The sequence below is a fragment of the Chiloscyllium punctatum genome, chromosome 18 (assembly GCF_047496795.1).
Source record: "Chiloscyllium punctatum isolate Juve2018m chromosome 18, sChiPun1.3, whole genome shotgun sequence".
In the NCBI taxonomy this organism is placed as follows: domain Eukaryota; kingdom Metazoa; phylum Chordata; class Chondrichthyes; order Orectolobiformes; family Hemiscylliidae; genus Chiloscyllium; species Chiloscyllium punctatum.
Genome location: NC_092756.1, coordinates 78,246,233 through 78,259,596, shown reverse-complemented (window position 1 = coordinate 78,259,596; position 13,364 = coordinate 78,246,233). Strand labels below are relative to the sequence as shown.

Below are 13,364 nucleotides of genomic sequence, written 5' to 3'. Positions count from 1 at the left end.
AGGAACTCTGAGTCCACTCTAATCATAGAATACTTACAGCATGGAAGCAGGCCATTCAGTTACACTGACCCTCCAAAGAGTATCCCAATTAGCCTACACGTCCCTGGACTCTGTGGGCAATTTAGCATAGATAATCCACCTAACCTGCACATCTTTGCATGTGGGAGGAAAACAGAGCACTGGAAGAAATCCGTGCAGACACAGGGAGAACATGCAAACTCTACACAGACAGTCACCCAAGGCTGGAATTGAACCTGGGGCTCAGGATTATGAGGCAGCAATGCTAACCATTGTGACTGTAGTAGACAAACTAATTCTAGCAAATTCTATTCTGATGCCAAAGGAGATCAAAAACAAGTTTCAGAAGATACTGACCTTTCTTCACTTGGCCTCCCTGATTTATTAATGGTATTTGCTCACATCCTCTTTTCTCTCTTGGTCCTATTAAGCCTGAATGTATTGTTCTCCATGAAGCTGCTATGTTGAGCCAGGTTGTTGCACCTTCCTCTAACTCATTCCTTTCTTCCTGTGACTTATGTTTCCTTCTCTTACAATCAAAAGCACAGGAGACCATTCAAAGATCTTCCCTCATCTCGGAGGGCAGCAACTTTCAGAAATTTGATCTAACACTGCACCATGATCTATTTTTCACCTCTCAATGTGAGCCATGCACTACCAACCTGTGCTTGTCCTCTATACCTCTTAATAATGAGGAGAAAGTGTTTCATGCAGCAGTTTCACACTGAGAGGGCATAATGGAAGCAAATGTGAGAATTCAGCGTTTGTAGCAGAGGTCATAGGCACATGATGTCAACAAAACCCAGCATCGACATGGTGTCACAATTTCTATTAATATTACAACCACAACCATCTTCAATAATATAGCATGCCCCATAGAACTCTGCTGATCAAAACCTGATACAAAGACCAAGAAGGAGGGGTTGGGGGGGGTTAATTAAACAGTTTCATAATTGTTGGCAGACAAAGCCATCAACTGGATACAAGTTTTCCAGTCAAAAAATGTAAATGAGGTTGGCAAGTAAAGCATTAACCAACTCAAATCTGAAGTGACAGTGAATATAAATCCAGCCTCAAAAATAGAAATGGTGCAAATTAATGTGCAATCAAGTGTATTTTACTCTGGAGTGCTCCTTGTAGCTGTGGCAGCTTTGCATAAAGAAATTGGAAATTAATTAATACAGAGAAACAAATTAAAGCCGAAGAAACTGTGGATGCTGTAAATCAGGGACAAAAACATAAGTTGCTGGAAAAGCTCAGCAGGTCTGGCAGCATCTGTGCAGAGAAAACAAAGTTAAAGTTGCGGGCCTAGTGACCCTTCCTCAGAACTGAAACATTAACTTTGATTTCTCTTCACAGGTGCTGTCAGACCTGCTGAGCTTTTCCAGCAATTTCTGTTTTTGTTTCAGAAGGCACAGAAATAACAATATTGGGTCTGCTGTCTGGTTTGCTTGCTTCTTGCATTGACACTCTCATTTAGAATTCATTATGTAAGTTAGTGCAGTTTGTGCTGCTGGGTATCTCAGCTTGTATTAATCCCCCAGGTTATGCAGTGCTGCATATAGATGCTTGGTGAATTATTACTTACTCTCTCCGAAGTTCAAAAGGACATCTTGCGACTAACAATGCCATCTTCTTTCAATAGCTGTAGAACTAGGGGAGATTCTGGCATGGTGGTAATGTCACCAGTCGAGATTACTTGTATAGGGGGGATAGGTTCATAATCCCACCACATCAGCTGGTGTAATTTAAATTCAATTAAAAGTACTCATAACAAATACCATCAACTGCTGTTGATACCCACCCACTTCAGTAACATCTGCTGATCTGGCCTGAGTGTGACACCAGACCACATAATACAGTTGGCTCTTACCTGCCTTGAAAAATGGCCAAGCAAGCCACTCAATTCAGAGATGTGTAACAAATGCTGGCCTTGTCAGTAATATGCATACCCGAAAGTGTGGACTGTAGATGCTGGAGATTAGAGTAGAGTGTGGTGCTGGAAAAGCACAGCAGGGCAGGCAGCCTCCGAGGAGCAGGAGAATCTATGTTTAGGACATCAGTAATATGCATATCCCATGAAAGAATAAGAAGGTTGAAGAAACATCTTTGTTTATTCAGTTCTCATTTATTTAAGAAAGCCAGAGTACCCTCCAGCAATGGTTTCCAATCCCCAAAGGCATCCCACAGTTCCCCACGCCATTGATCAGCTCCTGTGTTACCAAATTATTGCTCTGACATTCAGGTCTTGAATGAGCTACAATTTCCTCCAGTTAAAGCCTGTGACCTCTGCGACAAACTCTGAATTCTCACATTTGCTTCCATTCTGCCCTCTGTGTGAATCTGCTGTCTGAAGCCTCACCGTTATATCCAACCCTAAGTTCAGCTGCTTACATCAACACAAAGACCTCCGAGCTTCTGAACACTGCCCATCTTAATGTCAACCTTAGGCTTGTCAACAATACTCCCTTCAACACATCTGCTGTTGCCTCTTTCATCCCAGTTTTTGACAACTCAAGATCCAATGATCCCAATGCTTCCACGGTTGGTCTCCCATTCCTCATTGTACCAAGTTCATCTAAAATGCCACTTCCCGAAGACCCACTTCCCTCACTGCTGACCAACATATGCTCCATCATTTCCAAATTACAATTATCTTCTGTTCTCAAACCCCTCCCCGGCTTCAGCTATCCCTGTTGTTGCTCCCTCCAATCTATCAACCGCCCTGGATAATGGCATTCCTCCAATGCTCCTCACTTGGTCATTTGGGATTCCTTCAAGCAACCAGCCATCTGGACCCTACATTCTGGATTATCTCCTCAAACCTCTCTATCACTTGCTTCTCCTTTATGACATATTTTAAACTCAGCTTTTTGGATCATGGTTTTGGGAGCCTGTTCCAAACCCTCCCTACAGGGCTCAGTATTAGGTTTTGGTTGTTAAATGAACAGAATATAGAAGTCAGTTACTCAGCCCTTTGCGATGAAGGGCTTTTGCCCAAAATGTTGATTTTCCTGTTCCTCGGATGGTGCCTGACCTGCTGTGCTTTTCCAGCACCACACGCCCGACCCTATTCAGCCCTTCAAGCCAGCTCTGCTATTTAATATAATCACGGGTTAATCTTTCAACTCCGTATTCTGCGTGCTTACTTTCAGGGATTGGTGTACAAGGACACCCAGATTTTGTTGCACCTCTGCTTAACGCCATTCAGATTATAATTTGTCTTCCTGTTTTTGTTCCCGAAGTGGATAACTTTACATTTATCCATGTTGTATTTCATCTGCCGTGCATTTGCCCACTCACTCAACTTGTCTAAATCACACTGAATCATCTCTGCATTCTCTTCACAGCTCACCCTCCCCCAAGCTTTGCGCCATTTGCAAATTTTGAGATATTACTTTTAGTTCCTTCATCTAAGTCATGAATATATGTTGTGAATCAGCAGGTCCAATCACTGATCCTTGCAATACCCTACTAGCCACTGCCTGCCAACTGGAAAAAGACCTGCTTATTTCTACACTTTTGTTTCCTGTCTGTAAGACTTATCATGATATGGTTTGGAGTATTTTCTTACCTTTTAGAGGTGCTTTCAAAAGGTAAAGTATAGTGCAAGTGCTCTCAGGATGCATTCCTGTTCTCTACTAATCAAATTAGATTAGATTAGATCCCCTACAGTGTAGAAACAGGCCCTTCGGCCCAACAGGTTCACACTGACCCTCTGAAGAGCAACCCATCCAGACCCATTTCCCTACAGCTAACACTATGGGCAATTTTAGCATGGCCAATTCACCTAACCTGCACATCTTTGTACTATGGGAGGAAACCGGAGCACCCGGAGGAAACCCACGCAGACACTGGGAGAATGTGCAAACGCCACACACAGTCACCCGAGGTGGAAATTGAACCTTGGTCTCTGGCGCTGTGAGGCAGCAGTGCTAACCACTGTGCCAACATGCCGCGATCTGACTAAGCTTATGAAAACCACATCAGTCTGGCTCTGCATTCCTGTAAGTTTTTGTCAGTCAGTCTTTTGAAGAGTTCCGACTTTGAATAAGGACACAGCTAGTCCCAGACGAGGCTGAGTTCTTCGATTCCATTGTCTAGACTCGCAGAATGGACTGACAAGTGAAATACTGACCATTACCAATGTCACAGACCTTGACAACCTCCTGAGTGACCTCCTTCAGAAAGACAAAGAAAACTGAGGATCTAAACATATTTCGAGAAAGTTGTTATCAGATTTAATGAAATGTGTTCTTACCTTCAGAGGAATTGATTTCCCCTAAAGTAATCGAACCAATGATCTGATAAAGACAGATCCATTCCTCAAGCTTGGGGAAGCTTTTGTCAAAATGTTTTATCTATCTGTGAACATCAAGGGTTAATGAGTGTGTAGAACAGTCTCTGCTGTACATTTGGGCCCTGAACCTATTTTAAATCCTAGCCTAATCTGTTTTTGGTTGCTGTCATTGGCTGCAAGGCCTGTGTCATAGAGGTGCTCTGCCAGGTTGACAACATCTTAAGTTGAACTGCCAGCTAAATGGTGGCCACTTCAAATCCAAACCAGACAACCAAGATAACTCCAAGAAAGCAAAAGCTTTCTTAACAAATTAGATCAGTCTCCCCCTCTTCCCTCCCTGTGTCCAGTCTTCCCTCATCCCTTTCTTCTCACCCTATCTTCCCTCTCTCATCCTCTATCCCTTCACCATCACCTCCTCAATCCACCCCTCCCTCTCTTCTTTCCAGTTGTTTGCTCTGCCATTCCTGTCCCTCTGATGATAATTTCAGAGCATTGGAGTCCATTGCCAATGTTTCCTTTCAGGAGGATGTTGCTGCCACCTATAGTGAGAGACCTGAATGACTAGTGGAGAAAGTAGCGCACAGTGTAAAAGTGCTGCTTTGAGAGAACTCCCACATTGTGGCTGCAGAGATGTATATCAGATCAAACATAGAGTCTGGACAGGAAGGCTTTTCAGGATACTGAGGTCTTTCCTTCTAAGCTCTGATACCAGCATTGGTTTCAGAATCCTCCCAAAAGAGAAGGCAATAAAACATGGGAATGATGACTACTGGTCCAACCTGATCTTGTACAAAGAACTCCCATTCGGACTTGTATCTGTCATTCCTAAATTTTGCTTGTGTCCCCTTCTTCCCACTTGCAAGCCATTCCTCATCAGCACTGATATTTATGTGGTTCAGCTTCTTATTCAAAAGACTTGTTCCTACTTCCCTGACTTGATGTTCAGCTTTCAGCAGGAATTTTTTTTAGGTGAGAGTCCTTGACACTGATCCAGCTTCCTCACAGACAGCTTTTATGAGTGAATAGGATGTCTGACACTCCTGTTTTTCTTTTCCCAGCACCCATGTTGTGTGTATGTAGATGTCGGACACAGTGAAGAACAAGTGTGCAAATCTTTATTTATATTCCACCACCAGGAAGAAAGGAAACACGTGAGTAGCCAGTGACAAGCAGTGCCCATAAACTCACTTATGGTCAGCTTGGCCAGGCCCAGGAGCAGACCCTCTGACCTGCCCTCCCCACTCCACACTGGGTGTTTCAGGAGGAATTAGATGTTGCTTATCAAATTGTGCCAGAAATCACAACACCCGGTTGTAATCCAACAGGTTTATTTGAAATCACAAGCTTTGAGTGTAGCCCCTCCATCAGGTGTAGAAGGGGCTATGCTCCAAAAGCTTGTGATTTCAAATAAACCTGTTGGATTGTAACCTGGTGTTGTGATTTCTGACTTTGTCCACCCCAGTCCAGCATGAGCACCTCCACATCATTAATTTGTGGCCAGAACTAGCCATGCCAATCCCAAATTCACTCCATTGTGTCCCAGTCAAATCTCACAAACCAGCAAATTACATTCCGATCCTTCATATTCTTCTGCAAAGAATTCGACACACATCATTGAGTGAGGTCTAAATACTTTATAAATCATTAGGCAGTATTAGTCAAATGTTGCATCTTGATAAGAGAGTACATTAATGGACTACAGCAACAGGAGGAGTTCTGCCATTCACTGAGATCATGACTTATCTGTATTTTAAGGCTCTCTATTCATAATATGCTACCCAGCAAAAGAAAATCAATTGCAGATTTAAAATGATTGTTTGAAGTCGTATGACTGCTTGAAGTGAAGGGCTTTCACAATTTCACCTCATTGTGTAAACAAAAAGTTTTTACCTCATGGCTTGGAACATGCTTTTACAATTATATCCCCTTTTCATGTGCCCTCCAGCAGAAAGGAGTTTCTCTCTTGATCCTATCAATCTACAGGTCTCATGGTTATGGACATAATCAAGATCACCCTATACATCAAACTCTTGCTATGGTTACCATGAGGAGCATGATCCTGATTTGTCGTTGTTAAGGAACAGATCCTCTCTTTCTCACTAAAATTTATGATATTTGTCCCTTTTTAAACAATCTCAATGCGCTAATATAAATGCGTGATAGATATTTGATTGACAAAGAAGCCAGACAGGAAAGTGAAGTTGAGACCACAGTCAGATTAGCCAAGATCTTATTAAATGACAGTGCAGATTCAGGAAACCTTGCCTCTCCTAACTCTCACGTTCTTACAAGACTGTATTCACCATCAAACCTGTCAGGAGGCTTTGCAATGCGAGTTGCCAACTCTGGTTGGACATATTCCTGGAGGTTTCAGTCAAATATCGTCCACTGCACTCACCCATCCCAGAATCATACTGTACATGGAGTTCAACTGAGGCACTCAGAAGGGAATTAGACAGGTGTTTGAAAAAAAGAATGTACTGGTTACAGGGAGAAGGCAGCAGAGTGGTACTAAGTGAGATGATCATTCAGAATGCCACTGTAGACATGATGGGCCATAGGCCTTCTTTTACACTGCAATCATCTGTGATCCTGAGAATCTATTCCTCAGCAGTCTTGCTGTTGAACAAGCTCTTTGAAATGAGAATTCCTCTCCCCGATCCATCCCCATGGCTCCGAACTTTGAGGATCAAAACTGTTCGAAGAAACATAGGGAAACAGGTTTGAGTTAATAACTTGCAGATTTTGTTCCCAGCTGATGGTTGTACAGTTCCAATTAATTGCTGCCATATCCGGTACACAATTATTGGGTAAATCAGGCACCACAACAATCTCTTCAGGTGCCTGGCTGCTCCAGTCTGCCAGAGAGGAAAATCAAGGCTAACAGCGCACAAGGTGACTGTGAGATGTCAGGGTGATAATGTCTCTCTAGGAAGGAGTGACCATAACTGGGAGAGTCGCATAATCCAATGGGCTCTGGGAGTGAGGATTCGAGAAAAGCATATTGTGATGTATTTACAGGAAAGACTCTGATTCCATGTGACTTCTTCACTCACCAACCTCCCAAAACAAAAACTGAGTGAGTCTGTCTTGGGCCCTGTGTTGGTGAGTCAGTCAGAAAACGGAGGCCTGTGTTGATAAGGGAGATGTAGGAGGCAACTGAAATAAATTCTCCCTACAAGAAGAGGGTAAGTTAGTGGCATAGTGGTAATATCACTGGACCGCATGTTAATATTCTGGGAGATGGATTTGAATTCTACCAGAGAAAAAGTGACATTGGAATTCAAATGAAAAATACTATTCTAAATGGACTACTAATTATTGTTAACTGTTGTAATTTGATTCACTAATGTCCTTTAGAGAAGGAATTCTAATGTGCTTTCCACAGATGCTGCCAGGCCTGCTGAGCTATTACAGCAATTTTTGTTTTTTATCCTTTCATAGTATGGCTTACATGTGCCTCCAGACCCACAGCAATATGGTTGACTCTTAAATACTCTATTGTCAATTTAGAGCACAATAGCCCATTAATGAATAACAAAAAGGCAGAAATCTCGGCACCAACTGATCTCATACAGATCCTGTCACTGTCTGGATTGGCTGCCTCACTGATACAATAAAGGAATATAAAGCAAGAGGTAGGATTGAAAACTAATTCCAGTCAGCACTCCCCTATGTCAAGAAGGCAGGTGCAGAGATATAATGGTGGACAGTGGGAAAGGGTTTCATTCCATCTTATTGAAACATACTCTACATGGAGTTCAACTGAGGGAAATCTCAGGGTGCACGATGAGAATATGTTTCCCTGACAGGGAAAGGCAAGAAGTAGGCAGCACAGTTTAAACATCAGGGACCACCCATTTAATATAGAGATAAGGTGAAGTTCGTCTCACAGAGTCTTGAATCTTTGGAACTCTCTTCCCCAGAAGGTTGTGGAGGAGAACGTATTGAATATTTTTAAAGCGAAGGCAGGTAAGATGCTTGGATTCTGGATTAGTGGTGCTGGAAGAGCACAGCAGTTCAGGCAGCATCCAAGGAGCTTCGAAATCGATGTTTCGGGCAAAAGCCCTTCATCAGGAATAAAATGAAGGGCTTTTGCCTGAAACGTTGATTTCGAAGCTCCTTGGATGCTGCCTGAACTGCTGTGCTCTTCCAGCACCACTAATCCAGAATCTGGTTTCCAGCATCTGCAGTCATTGTTTTTACCAGGTAAGATGGTCGATAGTTATCAAGTGGAGTAGACAGCAATGTTGAAGTGAAGCCACAATCAGTTCAGCCATGGTCTTAGTGAACGGCTCAAAGGGCCTACTCCTATTCCTAATTTATATGTTCCCATGTTCACAGGGTTCCACAGCTCATTCACTGTAACCTCAGCAGAGGACGAAGAGTTTGCCAGAGTTTACAACTGCCTTCAGCCGAGATGAGGATTTTGTAGTGCAAGCAGCCTCGTGTAGCTCAGCTGTCGCCTCACATTCTCCTCCCCTGGCCACCTCCATACCCTGCCCCATCCCTGCTATCCCTGTGCAGGAAGGAATTCATTGCAGGGCAAAACTGATACAAACTATATCTTAACTACGCCCAACCATCTGAATTAGATGCTGAAAAAGGGCTATGGAGTCACACTCACGCAGGGCACAAAGATCAGCCAATTTGCGGAGTTTGGAATATTGGAACAAGAGGAGGCCATTCAGCCCTTTAAGTCTATTCTGGCATTGAACTAGACCACTGGCTAATCTGTTAGGAGAAACTAAGGACTGCAGATGCTGGAGATCGGAGTCGAGAGTGTGGTGCTGGAAAAGCACAGCAGGTCAGGCAGCATCTGAGGAGCAGGAGAATCGATGTTTTGGGCATAAGCCCTTCATCAGGAATGAGGCTTGTGGGCCGGTGGGCTGAGAGATAAACAGGAGGGGGGTGGGGTAGGTAGCTGGGAATACAAAAGGTAGATGAAGAAAGGGGGGGGAGGAGAAGGTGATCGGTTGGAAAGGAGCATATAGATGGACCTGGGGGCGGGGGTGCAATGACAGAGATTCACTGAGATCCTTGTAGAGAGAGGAGGAGAACTTCTTCAAGGCCCACAAGCCTCATTCCTGATGAAGGGCTTCTGCCTGAAACGTCGATTCTCCTGCTCCTCGGATGCTGCCTGACCTACCGTGCTTTTCTAGAACCACATTCTCAATTGGCTAATCTATGTCATAACTCCATTAAAGGACCTTGGTTCTGTAATCCGTAACTCCCTTGTCCAATAAAATTCCAATTTAGAAATACACCATAGAGTCTACAGCCTCAACAGCATTTTAGTGGAGAGACAGTTCCAGATTTGCCCTCGCCCTCTATATGAAATATGCTTCCTGGCATCACCCTCGAATGGCCTGGCTCGAATTTTAAGGTTCTGTCCTCTTCCCTTCTTCTGGGCTGAGAGTAGAGGAAAAAGTTTCAGTCCAGTGACCTTGTGATCATGTCAAAGACAAGTTTACAGGGTTCCCTGCTCTAACTGCAGTTTGAGAGGTGGGAAATAGCCCTCTCTGGCAGGGGAAGGAGGAGGGGGTTGCACGATGGTTGAAAAGGGAGGATGAACAGCCAGCAGGATGGCTTCACCGACAGGAGCACTTGCAAGCGGTCACTACAGGGTAAGGTACCTGCCTCCAGGTGCACTGCTGCGATACCCTCACTCGTTCCTTCACCGTCCAGCAGTGCCACACCAGCAGCTTGATGTGTGCCCACTCGGCTTGCGTGCAGCTCATGCCCGGGGGCCAGAAACAGCTGGCCCGGCCCCTGTCGCAGTCGGTCTGCCTCACCCACCTCGGCCAGAAAATGGCGCCCAGGTCCACCCACTGGGAGGTGAGGGGACAGACAGCCTCGCGCACCAGCCAGCGCCTCCACTGGGCCTTATCCGCCTCGCTGGCCGGCTCCAACCGCTGAGCCTCGTGCCAGAGCTTCCCGCGCAGCCGCAGTGCCGCGGCCGCGAGCTCGCCGCTCAGTGGCGGCAGGCGGCCGCGCTCACTCTCGTTCCCATGGCGACCCGTAACCGACATCCAGAAGGGGTCGAAGGCGGGACCGAGGAGCTGCCTGAGCCTCTTCGCGTCGAGCTGCTTCGGTCTCGGTGAGTAACGGTAATGGTCGTCGCTCAGGCTGAGGGAGTAGGGCCGGACGCTGTTCGAAGCCTTCATCCTGCCCCAAGCGGTCTCGGCCTCGGACCCCGGGCGTGGAGTAGGCCGGAGCCGGGTACCAGGCCTTCCCGCCTGGGCATCCGCAGAGCGACTTCGCGGCTGTGCTAACGATCCGGACTGTACGAGGAGGAAAACGATAATGGCCTGACAGGGAAGGGGGGTCGCAGCGGTGCGAGGGAGCTCCCGAGGCATCTGCGCCGTTGTCCGTCACCTCCCCGGGCGGCTGAGTGAGCTTCAGGCGCCGGAGACTCCATTTAAACCCACACATTATCGCCGCATCCTTGACGATCGCACTCAGCGAAGCAGGGCAGAAGGCTGCCGAGTTCACAGACATAACAGAGAAGTGACAAAACACCCAGCAAGAGGAACGACTAACCTTCGGCACCAGGCTCTTTGTAGCTGGGTGGCCCGTCCTTACAGAGCACCCATCATCCCACCCCCTCGCCGGCTCTCAGATCATCGCTGCAGGTCTGGCACAATTTCAACATTTGCAGATGACACAGAACTTGGAAATATTCTGAACTTGCGAGGCGGCCTTTGAAGGAGCGCAGGCTGGGTCCTTGATGGGAGCAAACAGGAAATGAAATTTGGTGCAGAAAAGGATGATGTTAGCGAGTTTTGAGAAGATTTGTAGCTCAGGTTGATGTTCTGGATGTAGGTTAAACCTACATCCAGAAGGCTGATGTGACACATTGATAGGAAGCAAAGGCAAGATGAAATAGAGTGCACAATTCCAAAGAAGGTGTAGAGGTACAGGGAACTGGAGCTATATGTGATAAATTACCGTTGGCCAGCAATCGCACTGAATTGAATTTATTGTCACGTCTACTGAGGCACTGTGAAAAGCTTTGTCTTGCGAGTATTACAAGCAGATCACATAGTTAAATAGCATAGATAACTAAATAATAGGTAAACAGCAGCAAAAACCAAAACACAGGTACAGGCAAATGCTAAGATTTTGAGAGTCCATTCAGTATTCTAACAACAGTAGGGTAGAAACTGTTTTGAAACAGTCTGGTGCTTGTGTTCAGGCTTCTGTACCTTCTCCCCGATGGTAGAGATTGTAGAAAAGCATTGTCAGGGTGAGATGGATCTTTGAGAATGTTGGCGTCCTTTCCTTGACAGCGGGCCAGGTAGATGGATTCTACAGATGGGAGGTTGGCCTTTATGATTGTCCGGGCCGAGTTCACCACTCTCTGTAATCGTCTCCGATCTTGAATGGTACAGTTACCATACCAGGTAGTGATTCATCCAGACAGAATGCTCTCAATGGCACAACTATAAAAGTTGGCATGGGTATTTGCTACCATGCCAAATTTCCTCAGCTGTCTAAGGAAGAAGAGACATCTTTGAGCCTTTGTCACCAGTGCGTCCACATGAAGAGTCCAAGAAAGCTTGTTGTTGATGACCACTCCCAGAAGCATGACATTCTCCACTCATTCCATCTCTGTGCTGTTAATGTGTCGGGGGGCATGAGTAACATTCCACTGAAAGTCAATAATTGAGTACCTTGGTTTTGCTGGCATTGAGAACTAGTTTGTTCTCAGTGCATCATTTTTCCAGGTCTTCTACCTCCCGTCTGTAGTCTGTTTCATTGCCATCTGAGATTCGACCGACTGTGGTGGTGTCATCAGCGAACTTGTAAATGGTATTAGTCTTGAATTTGGCAATGCAGTCATGGATATACAGTAAGTACAGTAATGGGGTGAGTATGCACCCCTGGGGAGCTCCAGTGTTGAGTGTTAGTGAGGATGAAATATTGTCCCCAATCTTCACTGATTGTAGCCTGTGGGTCAGGAAACTGAAGATTCAGGACATAGGTTTGCTTGCTGAGCTGGAAGGTTCATTTTCAGACATTTCGTCACCATACTAAGTAACGTCTTCAACGAGCCTCCGGATGAAGCACCACTGATGTTTCCTGCTTTCTTTTTATATGTTTGGGTTTCTTTGGGTTGATGATGTCATTTCCTATTCTTTTTCTCAGGGTGTGATAAATGGGTCCAAGTCAACATGTTTGTTGACAGAGTTCCGGTTGGAATGCCATGCTTTTTGAAATTCTCGTGCGGGTCTCGTGGCTTGTCCAAAAATGGATGTGTTGTCCCAGTCAAAGTGGTGTCCTCCTTATCTGTATGTAAGGATACTAGTGAGAGAGGGTCATGTCGTTTTGTGGCTAGTTCACGTATCCTGAAGCCACCATATTGAAAGCAAGATATGTCAGCAGTGCTTCATGCGGAGGGTCACTAAAGATGTTACTTAGTAGGGCAACGAAACGTCTGAAAATGAACTTTCCAGCTCAGCCAGTAAAGCTACATCCAGAACCTCAACATGAGCTACAAATCTTCTCAAAACTTGTTAACTGAGGCTTCAGTTGCAGAGAGTGGGGCTTAGTCCGAGATCACTAAGTTTAGTAATCAGTCTTGAAGGGATAATAGTGTTGACTACAGTTCAGTCTTCAATGTGTAGGATTCTTATGTAGCTGTTCTTGGTGTCAAGACGTTCTAGGGAGGAGTGAAGGGCAAGTGATATGGCATCTGACATGGATCTGTTGGTCTGATAGGCAAATTGGAGTGGGTCAGGAGTTGTGGGAAGGCTGGCATTGATTAATGCTATGACCAACCTTTCAAAGCACTTCATGACCACTGAAGTTAGGGCCACTGGGCGGTAGCCATTGAGACATGATGCATAACCTTCTTAGGCATAGGGATGATGTTGACCCTCTTGAAAGAGGCAGGGACAGTGACCCGCTGCAGGGAGAGTTGAAAATGTCCGAGAAGACCTCTGCCAGTTGATCTGCGTGTGCTGTGAGTGCACAGCCTGTTACTCTGTCTGGTCCCATCGCTTTCTTTGGATTCACACGAAGGACAACTGATCTGACATCT

General features: G+C 45.5%; 1 protein-coding gene across 2 annotated transcripts; it reads right to left on the bottom strand.

Annotated features, from left to right (window-relative positions):
* Window positions 1–5,932: 5,932 nt before the first annotated feature.
* LOC140489214 (noggin-like) lies at window positions 5,933–11,115 on the bottom strand. 2 transcript variants are annotated; one of them, XM_072588515.1, is made up of 2 exons: window positions 9,955–11,115; window positions 5,933–7,013 (listed from the first exon to the last, which is right to left on the bottom strand). In XM_072588515.1, exons 1-2 carry the CDS (start codon window positions 10,675–10,677, stop codon window positions 7,008–7,010), a joined length of 729 nt encoding a protein of 242 aa, XP_072444616.1. In that variant the 5' UTR covers window positions 10,678–11,115; the 3' UTR covers window positions 5,933–7,007. The 2 variants fall into 2 exon arrangements, with proteins under 2 accessions (XP_072444616.1, XP_072444615.1); XM_072588514.1 differs by having other exon boundaries at window positions 9,959–11,108.
* Window positions 11,116–13,364: the final 2,249 nt, after the last annotated feature.

Excerpts from the sequence above, each read along its gene's own strand:
- LOC140489214 (XM_072588514.1), bottom strand. The coding sequence starts at position 10,677 with ATGCCTCGGGAGCTCCCTCGCACCGCTGCGACCCCCCTTCCCTGTCAG. Across the intron at positions 7,014-9,958 it reads TCGCAGCAGTGCACCTGGAG|TTTTGATCCTCAAAGTTCGG; the intron begins GCAGGTACCTTA and ends TTCTTCGAACAG.